This window comes from Ilyonectria robusta, assembly GCF_021365365.1.
Source record: "Ilyonectria robusta strain PMI_751 chromosome Unknown BGZ61scaffold_25, whole genome shotgun sequence".
NCBI lineage: Eukaryota > Fungi > Ascomycota > Sordariomycetes > Hypocreales > Nectriaceae > Ilyonectria > Ilyonectria robusta.
Window position 1 is genome coordinate 27,718 of NW_025764459.1, and position 17,524 is coordinate 45,241.

A 17,524-nucleotide genomic window follows, 5' to 3' on the forward strand; every position below is an offset into this window, starting at 1 on the left:
ACAGCCGTATGAAGAGGCCGCTATACGCATTATTTCAGTAACAAGGTGCTCGTTTTTGATCGCACACATGTCGTGATTGGGTACAGCCCCCTTTGAAGACGTTATAGAGAGTTGAAAAATATTTCCCCACGTCCTTTTGGTGGCGATTGGTGAAGATATTTCCAAGTGACCATAGCCGTGCAACCATGAAAGAATAGCTCGAGTTAGATGTCTAGCTGAGTCTTGTGTCAAGGTTCATGGAAATGGCTATGGCAGGATCACAGGGGCTCAATGCGGCTCGATTTTGTAACGTAAACGCCCCGATAGCCTTTTCCTTATATTGCCAGCGCGGGGACCTCCGGTCCTGAATTATGACCAAAGTCGAGTAGCTGAATGAGCGTCCCTGTAAAGTGTTGCCTCAGTCCGAATGAAGAGTTTGAAGTTTGTTTTTAGAAACGGAAGGAAAGAAAAGAAAAAGGACCTTTTGTTCGCCATAGCAGAGGAACTGGTGAAGAAGCTGGAAGCAGGTGCAGGGAACTTATCAAACGTAGTTGCATGCAGCAAGTGCTCTTACTAAGGCACAATGCGTATCCAAGGAGAGGTTGAATAAAAGTTAACCGAATCACATGCCTTTGGTAAGAAATCAGGTACATTATCGTTGATGGCATGTTCCAATTCATTTTTGATTCTCAAATGAGACATTTGGTTGGGGGGGTTCACCTCTTTCTCGGTTTCAGAGTTTGAGAACTTTGTCCTTTTCCGGCTCCCCTTACATATGTGGCCATCATATGCTCTGTGCAACGCCAGTTTTGGCCTTGTCCGCAGTTTATATAATAAAGCTCGAGCTCAAATTCTCAAGTGTACGACCGTGGTTCTAGGCTCACGTGATCGGATCTCTAAGCTCAACGTCCCAGGCTTATGATGTCTCTCGGCACCGTCTCAGAGTGGAGTTGCTTCGAAAATGAGACCGCGTCAGCCAAGCCACCACAGCCACAGTCTTTCCAAAACATATTTCACCAATCTAGCCGCAACCCATGTGCATCTGATGGCAAGACTTCTATCAATGCCTCGTACGAACTTGAGGGGAAACTCGATGAGCAGGAAATTCGCATAGACATCCTCGAGTTGGAACTTGATCAGCACAAGGAGGCAATGAGCGAAAAGATCAGTCAACTAAAGGAAAGAGACAGCACCATCAAGACGCAATGCTTCCACATTGTTTCTCTGCATCACAACGTGTGTCAGTTGACGGATGAGATATCGAAGCTGAACAACGTCATTTGTGCTCTTCGCAACCAGTTGAGGAGATTTACGGATGAGGATTGGCAGAACCACGCTGGGGTCGGGAAGAAAAGAAAATTGGACATATGAAGTTTAACGAGCCCGCTGGTATCTTCTGGGTGTTCAAGTACTGAAACCACAATGGCCAGGTTTTGTAGTACAGTAAGCCAGCAGAGGAAAATATTATACTTGTATAACTATGAATAGCTACTTCAACGTGATCTACAGCAATTTAAAGGGAGCTGTTGGCAGAGTCTCTCGACATTAAAGGAAAGGAAGTTGAGATTAATACAAGAATTTTTATTTTTATTTTTATTTTTATTTTTATTTTTATTTTTATTTTTATTTTTATTTTTATTTTTATTTTTATTTTTATTTTTATTTTTATTTTTATTTTTATTTTTATTTTTATTTTTATTTTTATTTTTATTTTTATTTTTATTTTTATTTTTATTTTTATTTTTATTTTTATTTTTATTTATTTTACTCCAGCATTCATCAGAATGTCATAGGAATCAAAACACTGACCGACTTAGACGAATTTATGGAGTCAATATGGTGGTAGGGAACGCTCCAACCGCCATAGTGAGGGCCCTGATGAAAAGCGGGCGCATTACTAGCCTCCAAGCTAACTTTCTAGGAACAATACTTCACTATGGGGCCTTGCAGATGGATAGACATACAAGGAGGGATAAATAAAAAGATGGCTTCGCATGGTTTTCAAAAGAAATCAGGAGATAATTACGTACGTTAGTGATAGTAGCCCTTTGGGCTCACTGTCTGGCATACGTGCATGTTTTAGTAAAAGCAGAAGCTGACTGTGAAGCAAAGCCTGAGCTTACACAAGAAGCCTGGCTTGAGCTACCTGTTTGAAAGATAGTCACGAATATCTGTGATTAATTGATCCTCCGCAGCTAACAATATTAAATTCTACCCTATCCACAGCAGGCAGTAATGCTGTTAAGAACATTGAGAGTACTTCGAAATGCCTAATTTTGCGTTTAGCATGGACGTATATCAATGTTCATGTTGGTGCTAACCGATGAGGTTTACTCTAAGATTCTTGTTAATCAAGCGATCTGGCTTTACGTGGTAAAGCATGGTACCTATTCTGGACCCAGGCATACACATGCAACTTCAACCCCATCCTACGCTACCCTTGAGCTGCTAGAGCCCTTCATCTTGCGCGAAGCTTGCTGCTTCCCCAAAACCTCCTTGGAGTAGCCTGTGATGTGATCACAGCTTACACAGTAGAATAGGTTCGTTGATACTTCTGCCCCAGGAAGCTCATCCGTAGACATAGCTTCTATCAAACATCCGCATCTAAAGCAACGAACAGATACCACAACAGCTTGAGGCTTTGTCATGATGAGAGCAGAAAAATTGGACACAAATGTCGTGATAATGCTCTCCGTATGCGGGCGCGGAGAAAGGCCCTGCCTGAGAGGAAGAGACGAAGAGGGAAAGAACGTGTGGAAGAATACGTATGTAAAATCAAACTCGAAGGAAACTTGATGATTGTCTCTTATGGTTGTGGTAAATAGATGGATAGGCATCCCGTCTCAGCCTTATGTTCAGACTGGAGGCCAAAATTGGCCCCCCCAACGACTCAACTGACACTGAAGACAAGACCAACAGCTGCCAGTTTCTAGTTCAACGGTGATGCCTACGATACTTTGCGAAGGTATCCTTCGACATTGGACATGCCCTGAAAATCTGCCTTCTCTTACATCCAGAATCAACGCTTAGAGAAGCCCCTTGAAAGCGTGGCCCAGCTTGGTGCTCGGGTGTTTGGCGTTGTTCAGAACGTGCGGAAAGCGCCGTTGATGGCAACGTTTGCCGAAGTGGCTGAGCCTCGACGTTCAAGATTGACCATTATGAGAATGTACTTATAGATCTGAAAGAACCCGTTGGCACTCAAGTCTAGTGATTTCTATTGAACGATCTATGATCAAGACTATGGCGAAGGATAGCAACACTAAGACTGAAGGAGCTCGCAACATTACAGCCCTTGACTCTACAAGATTTGTTGTTCTGATATGGAAATTCTACGACCTATTTGCCCAAATTTCACGTGGCCAATTTCCCTTTCGCCAGCTGGATGTATTCTCAGCAACTGAATTTTTTAATCGGACAAAGCCGATGATCCAGTATCTGTCCACATCTTTGCCCCAAGGTTACAATCTCGACTTTCATTGGCTCAAGGCAGCAAAAGAGACGTATAGTAGTCTGGTTGCGAGCATGAGAGCTGTCGCTCTGGAACATCGGATGCCCAGCTCCCCCATGCATGGAGTCATGATGCTCCTTTGGATATGCTGGATTTGGCAGCGCAGTTTTGCCTGGGTTCTTCGTCGCGCTACAATGTAAGTTTACTAGCCGTTCCGCCCCGAGACATAAGGTAACCAGTACAAGCTCTATCGTTTTGTACTGTTCAGCACGACTCGCACCTGTGCCCTTTAGTCTCTTAGGCAACCAGGCTGGGCTTCTGGGCCTCGCCACATTCGTCATGGGACCGACCGTCGTGAGCTGTCTTCTCCTCTTTGGAACTTTGATTCGGACCTTGCACAGGGGGACCAGGTCTATTAACTCAACGTAATATACCAAACCTCCCCTTCGCGGCCTGCAACCTTGAACCTATCGGCTACAGGCCGACCGACTCGTTCTCCGTAATCTTGTGCATGAGTTGCTTGGAGAATTAATGTAACCCATGGTGATCAATTTTATTTGGCGCCTAGATCTTTTCCAATATCAAGGTGCCTGGTGTATATAGAACAACACTAGAGGGTTTTCTCTCTCCTTTTATGTATTTTTATATGAATACCCTATAGACTATTCAACTTTTGTTCTCAGGTCATTCTCCCTGGATATCGTAATTTGAAGTCTCGGCTTCGAAGGGAAGTGATCAGTCGAGGCTAACTCAAGTTGTCAATCAATTCCGGCACGGCTCGATGCCTTGGCCCCCCCTCCGTGGACTCGATGTGGTGTCTGACCACATGAGGCTGTTCGCAATCTACCTTTGGAAGTCACTCTCGCCCCACTCGGGTGTATCTTGTTTAAGCTCTACGTACAGTTCACCTTTTGTTCACGTGGCGTCCAGTCAGGCTGGCGAATCTATCTACATCTATCTACCGGCGCCTCATGTAGATAGATGTAGATGCTTAGTCATAATTTGCAATGTAGATAGATAGATGTAGGCTACATGTAGATGTAGATAGATTCAGTAGATAGACGGTCGGCTGACTCTCGGCCGCGTCGCCGCCCACCTCCTTCAGCAATCTTTCGTACCCTTCTAGTAGACCAGCCCGTAACCATGATCTTGCCGTCTGAGTGACGGCAATTGTGCTTGCATCTAAGCGCGACCTCTTGGGCGAAACCATACTACCAGCGGAAGAGAAGGTCATCTCACTCGGAAGCCATTGCTGGAACCGAGAGAACGTCAATCGCCATTTCGCCACTCGCGGATACTCAGACCTCTTTGCAGACCAGTATTCAAGAGGACGGTCATATTTTGTGTATCACTTGTTTTGTAGACAACCACCTCTCTGGCTCGTCTGTAACTTCGTCATTGCCGCGGTCAGTAGACGATATCTTCTGCTGGAGAGGAGATTTCCGAGATGCTAGGATCGGTTGAGTAACTGAGCACGTTGCTCTGAGGTGCCATTTGAGCAATGTTATATTGCAAGTAGGGTTGTAGCTTCAAGGGTAACGAGAAAATGTGAAAGCAAATGCTAGCAAGAGTATTTGATGCCATCCGAGACAGCGAAAAAAAAGGTCGCAACGAGTGGGGTGCGAAGGGACAGTGGGGGAGGGATGCAGAGGTACCGATACTTCGCCACACAAGGATACTATTAGTGCGGGGAAGTACACATACCTCTCCGAATTTTCACCGGCGGTCTTGGCGTCTATGTACATTTCGTCTATCTACCGGACCTCTAGGTAGATAGATAGATGACCCACAGGGTCCTCTGGTAGATAGATAGATGTAGATCTACATCTATCTACATCTACATTTCGTCTACATCGGTAGATAGATTCGCCAGCCTGCGTCCAGTTCATATAGAACTGAAAGAAAAAGGCAATGGCATCTACAGCTAGATTAGTGCTCGACTAGGGAATAGAATGCGGTGCTCCCTATAGCTAGGGTTAGCGTTAGGGCGCCGTAGTGGGTGCTTGCTCGCAAACATATGCAATTCTCCCTAGAGTTGGACTAAAGAAGTAGGGAAAAGCACTTTCAACTTTTGCACGATTCTATGACCGGAAAGATCCCTCCCGTATCAAGCCGCTTCCTCCAAAAGACACCTTGACCAACAAGTTCAAGAGACGCTACTCGAAAACAGTTAGGCCCCCTCCCGGTGTGCCATGCTGCTAGGGAAAAGAAGCTCGATCGCTCCCTCCGGCCGCATTCCATACGATCGAAGGATTAGGCCAACACGCAGGTTCCATTCAGGAAAGGTGACCAGCACCTTCCTGTCGCCCTGCTCCATGACATCTTCCTTCGTTCAAACCCTGTTTGTGAACGACTACTCGTAGCCATCGCCCTCGGGCCCCCTGGCTACGAGTAGTCGTTCACTTTTCTCACTCTGTTCTCCGAACTACTGTATTACTGGGCGTTCACCACTCCGCCGTGATGCCCTCCGTGCCTACTGATGGAACGGCGTTGTGGAACTGCTCGACAAAACTCCTCTGTCCGGTGCAGATACGGTATTTCACAGCTCGGGTTGAAGTGGCCTTTGGCGGTTTAGGTCCTTGCCACGTCCCCGTGCACGAACATCCCGAGAGCGGAGAGCGGGAGGGATGACTTGTCTAAACCCCTGGAGCTGGAGAGGCGTAATTGGGCGTCTGTAAGAGGATGATGCAACGGACTGGAGTCCATCCAACTCTTGCCTAAGCACGCAGCGAAGAGTGAGTACTTAAGGGTGCGGCGCACTCCACGCTGGCTGAGCTTTCCACCATTGTGCGAGACAAGGGTCGAGTGAATTTGGATAACCATCCAAAATGTTTTTGTACTTTGCGCGGGGTACATATTCAAGGCCGGGTCCTTGTCTTGCCCATTACATTCGAGGGCCAGAGAGTCGTGGGGCGATAGAGAATTGGAAATGGGTGAGGGCGGAGCATGAACATACATCTTCGGAACCCGAGAGGGTTCAGCGACACGAAAGGTCGCGCCGGTGATTTGTGTCCTGGGGACATTAGATCGAAAGATCATCCTGTGGCAGGATTTACGACAGAGTCGCGAGGGAATGACCATGACCTGTGTGCCCGCCTACATCGAACCTGAGAGGGTGAGGCAGGCCGCTCTGGAGGAGCTAGACGCCTTAGAGAGTCTCGCTTCTCATCAGTGGGTTGATGGGTCCTATTTCTTTCTCGACCGAGATGGCCGCTTTCGACACACCATGAGGGACGAACGCTCCTGGCAGGTCCGCATACTCTTAGCGACAGTTTCCATTCAGTCTCTCTTTTCTCCACGTGATCGTTTGATCCCGAGGGAGCATCTGCGATTAACGGCGGCGCGCCACGATCTCCTTATTGCCATACTTGTTCACTCACTTTTGTGGACTCGAGACGGAGTCGTCGATGCCTTTGGCAAGGGAGTTGCGCTTGAGCGCAGGTGGGTCCTGTCTCCCGACGCCATCGTGCAGTTTATGGATAAGGTCCGTGACACGAACAGGCGGTACCGCTACGAGCAGGTGCGAGACTTTCTCGAGAAGGTCCCTGTGGGGTCTCTGGATAAAGATGTGTCCAGTTGGATCTCGACAAATGTGGCGGTGGTAGCTTCCTGCTGGGATCCGCTGCATAGGCTTGGTGAGGTGCCCGCCTGTGCCTGTCGCCTTGCTGCAGGAGAGAGCAAAGGCCGTGGGCCTGACATGGTCGAGGTGGAAACGAGCGTGTGTGATGGTGGGCCGCCACGATATTCAGTGTTGTGTTAATCCCATGTAGGGACGGGTTGGCTTGCCGCATTCGGCAGTCACGATGTTACCGTTTATGTTTTATCTGGCGAACCACGTTTTATCTTAAAGCGCGAACCCCCAACTGGCGAGCGACTCGTCTCGTTATGGTTGAGCATGCCTTGAATTTTACTGTAGTCTAGTATTCCTTTATTTACATCTTGTATTTCTGGTATATCTTTGTCCCCATGCTATACTTCGGCGAGGAGGTCTAACATAGAAGCGCCTTTGGGTCGCCTACGTTTATCGCCACCTTCTTCTCCTGAGATCGTGGATGACAAATCAACTCATGATCGAGTGCAGACTCGGCGTTTAACCTCGAAAGTGTGCGGGGAAGGTGTGGTGCTGGGAGTAGATAGACACTGCAATCTGTTGGCCGGCAGCATTGAGGTTCCCTCATAAGTAAAGATACTGCCCCGAGACATCTGATCGCCAGATTCCAGAATCAGACCTCAACGAGCGCTCTGAACGACTAGATAGGGCCCTTAAGCGCACTTTAGGACATTGCATATCTCGAGTGGCTGTCTACCAGTGCCTTGGAAGTATAGACATACAAAGTACAACACTACGGACTAAAATTCATGTAAAAGCTTGGCCAGTGTGGAAATTCCGGCATTGTAAGATGTTGTAACCCGGCCGTATTGAAAAATATATAGATAGAAAGAGGTCGAGCAGAGAGGACCGCTGCTTAATGAAAAAGGTTCCTCCAAATCTCGGGTTTTTGGGGTGCCATAGCTAGCGGACTATTCCATGGATGTTTCCAGCCAAGATTTTCCTCTGAATTGCGAACTGGATGGGCGTTTTCAACACACTAGGACCGCCGGCGTGGGAAATGAAAGGGTGCTATGAGGTGTAAGTCCAAGTTTGGAAAAGAATTTGAATTTACCTACGCTCATCGCCGGCAGCACCTTCGATGTGAGGAAATCCATCGCAGCCGAGGGTAATTGACCACAACTATAGCCCATAGTTGTTAGAGTTTCTTCAAGGTACGCCACCAAATAGCCCTCGTTAGCCTCCCGAAACGTGCCCTCAACACAGGACTCCAAGTCCCAGTCAAGCACTTTCCAGTGTCAGCAAAGTCTTACTACTATCCGTGATTGCTGCGGGCTGACCTATCTTCACCACGCCGTTAACATCCACTCGAATGCTGTCGATACCGAACATGACGGACTGCTCTTTGAGACATTGAAGGCCACATGTGACCTTTTTGTGATCAGAAAAGTGCTCTTAAATGCAGGGACCAAGCCCACCTGTTTCATAACACAGGATACTTCCATCACAGATAACGGAAGTAGGTCAAATATATCAAGGTATAAATATTCATGGGCCACAAAGAATTGATCGCCGGTATGATAGAAAGAGACAGGCCGTGCGATATTGTCATGCAAAATGCAGGCAAGCATATGGATGTCTGACAATGCTGTTCTCTTAAGTTCTCTCACCGTGACCAATTGACGAGCCATGATTTGGCGATGCTGGCCAACCCATGTCGTTGCATCGGGTTGAATTGGGTAGTAAGGGTAATAATCCACTTCAGGACGCCTGTGCAAATAGCATATGAGAGCAGGAAGAGTCGAATTGGGCTTTACTTCCTGATAGAAAGGACGCTTACGTTGAAGGGCCATAGTCAAGAACAATTTTCTGGAGAAAGAGAAAATCAAGTCGGAGCTATTTATAATCACCTGGCATCTTCTGGTCTTCCCTCTGACACCTGGTTCTTTATAACTTCCATATTCGTCGGCATGGACCCAGAATTTCGGCCACCTTCAAGTCTTTATTCTGACGAACCTTTCGAGTTAGAGGAGCTCCTTCCTTCCTTACCCATGCCAACTACACTTGACGAGGAGCTCAGTGTGCGGACCCTGTGTGAAGATATCAAAAATCTAGAGGCGGAACTTGATAGGCTGCAACGCAATTGGTTGCTGATCTATCAAACTTTGGAAATATCGGAAGAGGTCGCGAACCAAATTGAATTCATCTGCAAAAATGCGAAAGATCGTATGACCATGGAGCGTAATAAATGGCTGGCAAACTGCACAGCCTTCTGATATGCCTGTTGCTTCCTATCACAATCGGCGTCTTCCTGAGCAAATAAAGCTGCAATGCCACAGCATTTGGGCGGTGAAAGAAGCCAATAGGGCAATAACTCATTATAAAAAAAAATGCAAACTTTGAATTGAATTACATCGTTCATAGCCCGTACGCGGACTTTAATGCTTTGTGTGTTTACAAAAGCGCTAGATCCTTCTACTGTCGAAAAGAAGTGTAAATTCAAAGTCACCGAGGCGCTGCTCCCGCAGAGATTGTGGACAAATGTCTGCTGAGCTATAAAGGCTCAGTATGAAATAGAGACCCCGTACTCAAGACGCGCGCAAGACTGCAAGTTAACACTTTTGAGATCGTAGCATACACAAGTGAGCAAAAATTGACAAAATAACTCTTTGGTGGGTCCTTTGGGCACCAGAGTCAACCTGCTCTTCAATCCAGGTTATTTTGATGAAGGCTTCTTTGAGGTACAGATTGCCGTAACGCCGCTATACGAATACGTAAACGTTTCAATAACAATATACTGAACTCAAGGAAGCTTGTTGCGATCGCGTCACCATGGTCCATGGCTATGAATAAACGTCATCAAACAAACGGTTCGCCACCTGTGCTGAACATCTCCATTGGGTCTATCGTTCCATGTTCTCCCGTCCCTCCATGATGCGCTTGGTCTTGTCTTCCTTGCGTTATAGAAGTGAACGTCCGCTGGATAAGGGGCGACAAAATTGTCTTGGCCAATTCTTGCGGCTGTTCTTGTATTCTACAACGTTCAGCGTCTCCGTATATTTCCTTAGATGAAAGCGATCACTCACTGGTTGCGCAATGCTGAAACCCTGCAAGCAACCATATTAGGAAAAGAGAAAGCAAAAGTCGAAGATCGATACGTACTGCTGAACCAAATCCCTCGTTCTGTTTTGTATAACGGTTAGCATAGAGAGGCAGGAAACGCGAGGTCGCTCGCACGATTTAGAGTACGGACCTTTTGTCCATGTCATGAATCCTAGGGAAACAAAGGGTCAACACAAGATGCTTTGAATGTGGAAATAAGGGCAATCCAGAGGGGAGGGGGGTTTGGTGAGAATCACTGTTGGCTTTGTTCCTTCCTAAACTCGATGATCTGATCCTTGAGCTGCTCCAGCTCTGAATGACTTTGACTGGCATTCTCCTCGCCGGAATCGCTGGCAGAGTCGCCACCATAATCGCCTCTACTATCTGTTCAGCTTGTGCTTATCAGAGGGGCTCTCCATGCTGGTATAAAACGAACCTTTCAGATTCATAGTCGGGGCTTTCGTCTCCTACTATCTGATCAGCTGGAGACCGCGGCCCGTAGCCCCCTCCTCGATCGTTGCTGGTGGTCTGCGGATCACGCCGGGTAGCTTTCTTTGGTCTCGGATGAGTCGACCTAGGTGGGACCACATCTTGTGAGTGACTAGACCGAACTTTCGATGTACGTGACCTCCGGTCTGTCCGATGCTGGGCCGAGGGGTATGGTCGTGCACGAGAGTCATTAGTTCTAGAATGATGCTTTCGCGGAGGATACTTCATGACGGGATGCGCGGTCGAAATTGGGAGTGAAAACGATGTTTAGAGAAAATGGACATGTGAAGCTGAGCATGAAACTGCTCGATTATCGGGCGTGCTCGGCAGCATTCGAAATATATACTTGTCGACCGACTTCGGCTGTGCGGTACAGCCTGAACCGCTAATGATGACCGCCACCAACATGCATAGCAAGGGTCCCGGGTGCAGCCTGAAGGATGGCTCTTGGCGGGCTCGGGCAGCTGCTTGTCTTGTATTGTCCCCTCGCCCAAGAAGAGCAGAAACTGGCTGTTGTACCCGCGCGCCGGAGTTGCCATTTTTTGTAAAACGAGATGCGAACCTTTCGCCCATTAACTGCCCGATATTGTGCTATGCCTCACTCCGTTACTTGCTCTTCTATGTAGCTCTGATCCGAAGGGCAAGAAACTGCCACTATTGTCCACTGGACAACCGGGGCAGTGCCTCGCCGGGCGTGTCTGGTGGGTGCCAGACCAGCCGTTTCGCGCCGGTCTATCATTGCCACCTTGAAAGCTGAAAAGCGGCCAATTCACTATCCTACCGGGGAACTCATCCGGGGTGGAGAGGTGCTGAAATTAGAGTGGGTTCAATGGAAACGGCGTTTGCAACTAGGGCGACTTTACTTTGACAAGCGAACTGATCATCGCGTCGGGAATCAGCTGCAACGGTGATGATGTTAAATGTGGCTACGAAATGACAAATCGATGTAAATGGACCCATATCATGGAAGTTGACAGGTCACGTAGATTACGAGGGCAATCGGAGGCACCGAGTCAGAAGGAGGGCAAAGCGCAGGGAAACAATTTTGTTTTTCTCCACTGAATTAGTCTATCACTCTTCGTCAAATTCTGCAACGATCCACCGCGTGCTGCGGGAAAGAGCCGAAAAAGAAGGGTCCGGTACGTACGAATCGTGCGCAGGCAGGGATCCTGCGAAAGATTTTTCCGACCGTTGAGCGACATACCACCCCGCCGATCGTGCGTGCTGCACAAGGGTCCGATTCAGCTGCCATGCCTGCATGCAACACCTGCATATACACGCGGTCATGTTACTTGCTCTTACGGTAAAAAATTCCAGAGAAGAGAACAGTTCGGTAGCTTGATCATGAGGCCGAGAATGTACGATACCAATATACAAGCACTGAAATTGCCCAAACTACTCGGCGCTACGGACCTGACCCTCGGGGCAAGGGACAAGGGTTTATCGAACTTTTGAAAGGGCTTTGTGCGTGACAAAGCTGTGGAGTTGCGCGCAAATGATCAGATTCGAGCATGACTTGTAGCTCTAAGCTCAAGGAACTCTCAGGGATTAATTCGGCATCCCGGGTCCTTTGCAGATCCCGTTCGCTGTGGAAGAGAACACCTTCACGACCTCGCGCAGAGATGCTTTACAAGATGTCCGATTCCGCGAGGTGGACGGTCCCACAACGAGGTAGGATCCTTTGTGGAGATGATTTTCTAAGGGCGAAAGAGGCAAGGTGACAGAACGTCGCATGTGGAATGCAACGCAACAGCCAAAATGAGATAGTGAGGACGCCCAAAATTATGTCTTGCTAAACTGTGGGTTAATCTCCAGAGAGCCCTATCGTCTATGAGAGCCTTTGTTTCACTCAATTGTCCTGGGGTGTACAAATGACATGTCTGAGCCCGTTTCCTTACTATGTAGAATATGAACACGCGAAACGGAGAACCAAGTTTTCGTTTCTTCATGGCGATTCGCATGGGCTACCGTTGGCTGTGGCAGTGCCAGTGCCGCTGTGTATCAGCCCTGAAGCCGGTGCAACTTCTCTATGGCAATACTGCCGCGGTTCAGCTGGGGTGGAGATTTCGCTCGATGCGCGCACAGGCAGCTAAGCTAGTGAGGCCGCTACCGGTCGTTACTAGTTGAGGTGACCGGAACAGGACCATCGTAGGTGGATGTAGGAACTATTCCGCGGCCGATGAAGACGCTATAGACGTAGTCTGGTCGGAAGTGCTCCCCGTGGCGATCAGTGATTGCGTCGATCCAGCCATAACGAAGCATTTCGTTTTGTGGCTTCACCAAGTGGGCATCGGAGGGTGGGGGATTATCCTCAGCGTAATCTAAACGGCAGAAGTAAGTGGGATTTCGATGCGCGAGCGCAACGGCCGATCTAGATCAGGTCAAGCACGTACCGGGGGGAGAAAGGACCCCTCGCCGACTGTCACCTGCTGTTGGCTCTAAAACACGTCCAATGTGGACTTTCTTCATATTCCCCTCCCATCCCATCTTCCGACCTATCTCGACCTTTACACCGTCCCGACATTCTGGTAACGAGCAAATACGGCGAAATTGACCTGAACGCAGAGAGCATGGATCATACAACATGGGACTTCAGGATGGCCAACTTTGGCAATGGCCCGTCGGGACAGTGGCCGTCCGTTTCGAGACTCGACGCCGCACCAAGACGATTCCGCCCCGTTGTTCAAAAACCGGGCTCGATACCAGCGAGATGACCGAAAAAAAATGGGTTGAGGTGGCAATTGGTCTCGCTCTTAGAGGAAGAGAAACGTCCGCCACAAACATCTGCGTCAGCGTCAACTCCCCAGGATGGGCTGCAGGAAACCTCGTCCGAAGAGGTCTTCTCGCCCGGGAGAGCCCGGTCTAAGGCAGGAGCATCCAGGAGACCCTCTTCCAACAGAGTCTCGTCCGAAAGGGCCTCGGCCATGGGATCCTGCGTGGGTGGGCCAGGCGATGCGAAAGAGAGGCATGACCGCGATACATAAGAATTACAAGTTTGGCAAAGAATGCAACACTAAGGCAGTCTTTTTCTTCTACAACAAGATCCACGGCTTCTGGGACGGCTCAGTCTATACCCCAGACGGTGAACCGCTGCCAGAGGCGGACGCAATCGTACGTACAAAGCCACATGGTACCTTTTCGATGGATGGCTAATGATGGCGGCAATTACAGATACGAGATATACTGAAAAGACAGGTCGTGTCCAATGGCGAGCTCGTCCGACACACCGCGAAAGAAAGGAAGCAGATGGCCAAAGTAAAGCCCTACAAAGTGCAAAAACAGACAACGGAGCGCAACCTGCGGCGCAGAAAGCCACCCGCGGATGCCCAGCGAGCATCGCACGCCTCTCCAGCCCTCACGCAGATCACAGTTGCGGGAAGCGAGTCGGTACTTGGGGATGGAGGCGCGAGCATATGGAGCGTGCCGGGTACCCCAGCGTCTCCGACCGTTGGACCGCTGGACAACTGCAATGACAACGAACCCCACGAGCCCGAGGATAACGACCTCGACGAAGAGATAGCCCCGACTGGTCTTGCCGTTTCTACAGCCGATCATGACCGGGATGTGCTCCGTCGCCAACAGGGGCCAGGCACATCTCCACCTGCGACGGAACAGGATGCCGAAGGTGAGCCCTATGAGGCGGCAGACGGCGGCGCAGCTCTTACGCATGATGGCGCGGGCGAATCAATCCACTTCGAAGAGCCCCATGAGCAGCCAACGCCTCACGAAATCAGCGCGATGATGCCCGATGACCCTTGGATGATGGACATGGGCATGGACATGGCAGGCTTTCAGGGCACGGCGGACTTTGGCATGGACTGCCTCAGTGATCTGAATTTTGACATCGACATGGCCATGAACATGCTCAGCAATGTCGGCGAGCTGCAAGAACCCCTGGGCAGCCATAGCCCAAAGGCGCCCACGGCGAGCTTGTCTGCGACCAGCACCGTTGCATCAGCTGCATCTCCTCATGAAGCAGCTGGCGAAAACCGGCAGACCAGCAAAGCGACCACAACCGACGAGTCAGCGCCACAACAAGCTCCCGAACCGGACTGTTCGGCCACGGCCAATCCCAATCTCAACAACGAGACGACCAGAGCATGGCAACCAGCGCCAACCTCCTCCGCACATGCACAGCGGGCGGTGCGGCAACGAACGACCTCGACGGAAATAAACAATACGCCTGGCCGATCCAAAACACCAAACCCGCCCGTCACTACCACCCAAAAGCCGTACCGCTGTACGCCGGAAGAAGTAATGATGGCCATGCAACAAGCTTTAGTCGGCCTGATCGCTGAAAGAGGCTGGAACTTGGGCCCCTACCAAGATTTTGGCGGGGTAAGAGAACCTCATCCACGACTAAACATGTCGATCCCCGTAATAGCGTAAGTGAAATACGAGGGGTGAGCGGAGAGGTGTCAAGTGGCGCGGGGTTCATCATTGAATGGAGAAGCTGGTTCTGGTGCAGGGAAGTAAGTGGGGGAGGGGGAAAAAAAGAAAAGAAATGAAAAAGGAAGGAAGGTGTAGGGTAATTAGTACTTGGGCTGATGCAAACCCGATGGGCGCGCGTTCACTTAAAGGGCTCAGTCAAGGTGACACAATAAATGATCGAGCATTATTACAACGGGATGTATTTTAAGAAAGAAAGAGAGACCATGGTTGCTCAAAGTTTCCACCGATTGATTGAGACCATCTTGACCGGTCAATAAAGAGCTTGACACGGGGACTGTTATCCCGCGCATAAAATGCCCTCACCTGTGGGCCTTCCAAGTAATTGCGGAACAGCCATCCAAGATATGTCCCTTTGTGCCACTCGCCGTCGCTCGATAGACCATCTGCTAAAGCGCCAATTTTTTGCAGAACATGTAAGTCTTCCCTTAGCCTTTGTTGCCATTCGACAACCTGAGTCTCGTCGACGGCGCCCGATGGTATGACGATGATGATGGTCTTCAGCCGAGGGAAACGGGCGAGCGCTTCAAAAATCAGGAACACGTCGGGACTATCGGCAATATCGATGGCGATGTGCGTTATAGATAGACTGAGTCCCCTTAATCGGGAGCTGACTACTGTGGCCGCGGGAACGAGAAACACCGTTCGGGGGACATAAACACGTTCGGGCATCCTACCCGGAGACCTGCACGACCGCGTACACCGGACCCACTCCCTCCTCGCCTCACGACATGCCAGCGCTACAGGTGGTAGACGGCTGGCTTTCGCGTGCCGATGATTGACTGAAGCTCTGTGGCGGCCTTCTGAGAAGGAGCAGACGACTACGGCAGGATCTACGGCGTCAAAGGCCGTCTTCCAGATCATCAATCGAATCTCGACTGGAAGGCGGCTGAGATGTGGAAAGCATGAAACGGTCCCGTTTTTGGTTCCCCTGACGTCCTGGTTTAACTCTTCGTTCTCTGTATCTATGTCTCCGGTAGGCGAGAACCCATGATTGTGCACGTAATTGGACGCCATCGAATCAGCATTTTTCAGACTCGAGGATTCGCTAGGAGGGATAAGGTCGACCGGCGCGAGGGAGAGGGAGGGAGCGAACAGAGCGCTTGGGATACCTTGCTGTTTCTTATATCCCGCTCCCCGTTGCCGTCTCCTCGAGGCTTTACAGAGTGTCAGAGGATTAGGCACAAAGTCCTACCATGGACGCTAGAGCCCGTGGAAAGAGCCTTGCTCACGCTTAGAGCAGAAGTCTGAAGTAGATCAAAAAGGCAAGTTGAAGAAAATCGATCGGTTCCTGGTTGGTTGCCGGCTGACCCTTTACGAAGAAGCCATTGTCGGACTCGAAGGTATCCGTCATGTGACACATCATGAGTGTAGCTAAGCTTGCAGGCAGTTTCTCGTCTATAAGTAGAGACGAGGCACGCCTTCGTGTGGGGTTCGGGTCGGTTCCGATGACAATCGATATGCAAAAACCAAAGTCCACCCGTATCGCTACGGGGCATTACCCACGCAGGCCATTTGGCGGCAACTCGGGGATAAGGAAGCAATCACAACGAACCCGAACATCGTACGCTTACTTGCGACGACAAAAATGGGCGAAGAACAAGACCTCTTATGTTTCTAGCACTGGCAGAGACGAAGGGACAGAGGCTCAGCATCGGCTTGAGCCAATGGTGGTGGACAGTGGTGATAAGATGAACAAGACATTGGCTGGAGGAGACGATAGCAACCCGGATGTTCCTGACATCGTGATTCACCCGCCGTCGGATGACGGCGATGTTGATATGGAGAGGAAAGATGAGGATGTGGAGACACTCTGTGCGAGGATTGACGCCCAACTTGCGGGAGTTTTTGAGACGAAGGTTTCAAGGGACGCGAGACTCCAAGCTGAGGCCGACATCACTCGTCAGACCCCAGAGCGGAGCGCCGTGCAGAGGATAATGCCTCAGGCAGTCAACCTTGGATGGGTCTCTCCGGTCCCTCCGGAATAAGGGATTTCCCGGTGATCTGCCGGATCTGGTGATCCGCCGGATCACCGCCACTTCACACACTCAACATCAATCGACAATTACTCAACAACCATGGCGCCGATTGATGAGGCCCTTGATTTCCTGAAATCGTCGGAATCAGTTAATTATGCTGAGACTGCACGGCGTTTCAATTGCGACGAGACGACCTTGCGACGCCGACATCAAGGCAAACAGCGGTCAAGACGAGATGCCGACAGTTTGTATAAGTCACGTCTGTCAAAACAACAAGAACGGGATCTTATCGCTTATATTCATAAGCTTTCATCGCGTGGCATTCCCCCTACCTTACCTATGATAAAGAACTTCGCCCAGGATATCGCCAAAATCGAGGTCGGAAAGGACTGGCCGTACAGCTTCGTTCGACGCAATCGTGATGAGTTAGGTTGTATATGGTTCGACGGGTTGGACATCGCGCGAAAGAGAGCCGATAATGCCTCTAGGTATAGGGCTTATTTTGAGCTTGTAAGCCAATGCACGAAG

At 49.7% G+C, this 17,524-nt stretch overlaps 7 protein-coding genes across 7 annotated transcripts; 4 read left to right on the plus strand and 3 right to left on the minus strand.

Annotated features, from left to right (window-relative positions):
• Nucleotides 1-900: 900 nt before the first annotated feature.
• BGZ61DRAFT_483396 (uncharacterized protein) lies at nucleotides 901-1,350 on the plus strand (the record flags this gene model as incomplete). Its single annotated transcript, XM_046249491.1, has 1 exon — nucleotides 901-1,350. The coding sequence occupies one exon, from the start codon at nucleotides 901-903 to the stop codon at nucleotides 1,348-1,350; it is 450 nt and encodes a 149-aa protein (XP_046098274.1).
• A 2,942-nt stretch (nucleotides 1,351-4,292) lies between these two features.
• Nucleotides 4,293-5,004, minus strand: BGZ61DRAFT_460567 (uncharacterized protein; the record flags this gene model as incomplete). The annotated part of the gene is made up of 1 exon (XM_046247040.1): nucleotides 4,293-5,004. A coding segment is annotated over exon 1 (239 nt), but the record flags the coding sequence as incomplete, so codon positions are not given.
• A 1,508-nt stretch (nucleotides 5,005-6,512) lies between these two features.
• BGZ61DRAFT_289736 (uncharacterized protein) lies at nucleotides 6,513-7,091 on the plus strand (the record flags this gene model as incomplete). Its single annotated transcript, XM_046238560.1, has 1 exon — nucleotides 6,513-7,091. A coding segment is annotated over one exon (579 nt), but the record flags the coding sequence as incomplete, so codon positions are not given.
• Nucleotides 7,092-7,940: 849 nt separating this feature from the next.
• BGZ61DRAFT_537668 (uncharacterized protein) lies at nucleotides 7,941-8,369 on the minus strand (the record flags this gene model as incomplete). Its single annotated transcript, XM_046254565.1, has 3 exons — nucleotides 7,941-8,048; nucleotides 8,096-8,265; nucleotides 8,318-8,369. The coding sequence occupies 3 exons, from the start codon at nucleotides 8,367-8,369 to the stop codon at nucleotides 7,941-7,943; spliced, it is 330 nt and encodes a 109-aa protein (XP_046098277.1).
• A 322-nt stretch (nucleotides 8,370-8,691) lies between these two features.
• BGZ61DRAFT_483399 (uncharacterized protein) lies at nucleotides 8,692-9,253 on the plus strand (the record flags this gene model as incomplete). The annotated part of the gene is made up of 2 exons (XM_046249492.1): nucleotides 8,692-8,719; nucleotides 8,805-9,253. The coding sequence occupies 2 exons, from the start codon at nucleotides 8,692-8,694 to the stop codon at nucleotides 9,251-9,253; spliced, it is 477 nt and encodes a 158-aa protein (XP_046098278.1).
• Nucleotides 9,254-9,836: 583 nt separating this feature from the next.
• Nucleotides 9,837-10,796, minus strand: BGZ61DRAFT_364343 (uncharacterized protein; the record flags this gene model as incomplete). Its single annotated transcript, XM_046241513.1, has 5 exons — nucleotides 9,837-10,040; nucleotides 10,136-10,160; nucleotides 10,231-10,251; nucleotides 10,337-10,456; nucleotides 10,516-10,796. The coding sequence occupies 5 exons, from the start codon at nucleotides 10,794-10,796 to the stop codon at nucleotides 9,837-9,839; spliced, it is 651 nt and encodes a 216-aa protein (XP_046098279.1).
• Nucleotides 10,797-13,077: 2,281 nt separating this feature from the next.
• On the plus strand, nucleotides 13,078-15,331 carry BGZ61DRAFT_521937 (uncharacterized protein). The gene is made up of 2 exons (XM_046252515.1): nucleotides 13,078-13,679; nucleotides 13,740-15,331. Exons 1-2 carry the CDS (start codon nucleotides 13,377-13,379, stop codon nucleotides 14,955-14,957), a joined length of 1,521 nt encoding a protein of 506 aa, XP_046098280.1. The 5' UTR covers nucleotides 13,078-13,376; the 3' UTR covers nucleotides 14,958-15,331.
• The last annotated feature ends 2,193 nt before the right edge of the window (nucleotides 15,332-17,524 follow it).

Excerpts from the sequence above, each read along its gene's own strand:
- BGZ61DRAFT_521937 (XM_046252515.1), top strand. The coding sequence starts at position 13,377 with ATGGGCTGCAGGAAACCTCGTCCGAAGAGGTCTTCTCGCCCGGGAGAG. Across the intron at positions 13,680-13,739 it reads TGCCAGAGGCGGACGCAATC|ATACGAGATATACTGAAAAG; the intron begins GTACGTACAAAG and ends CGGCAATTACAG.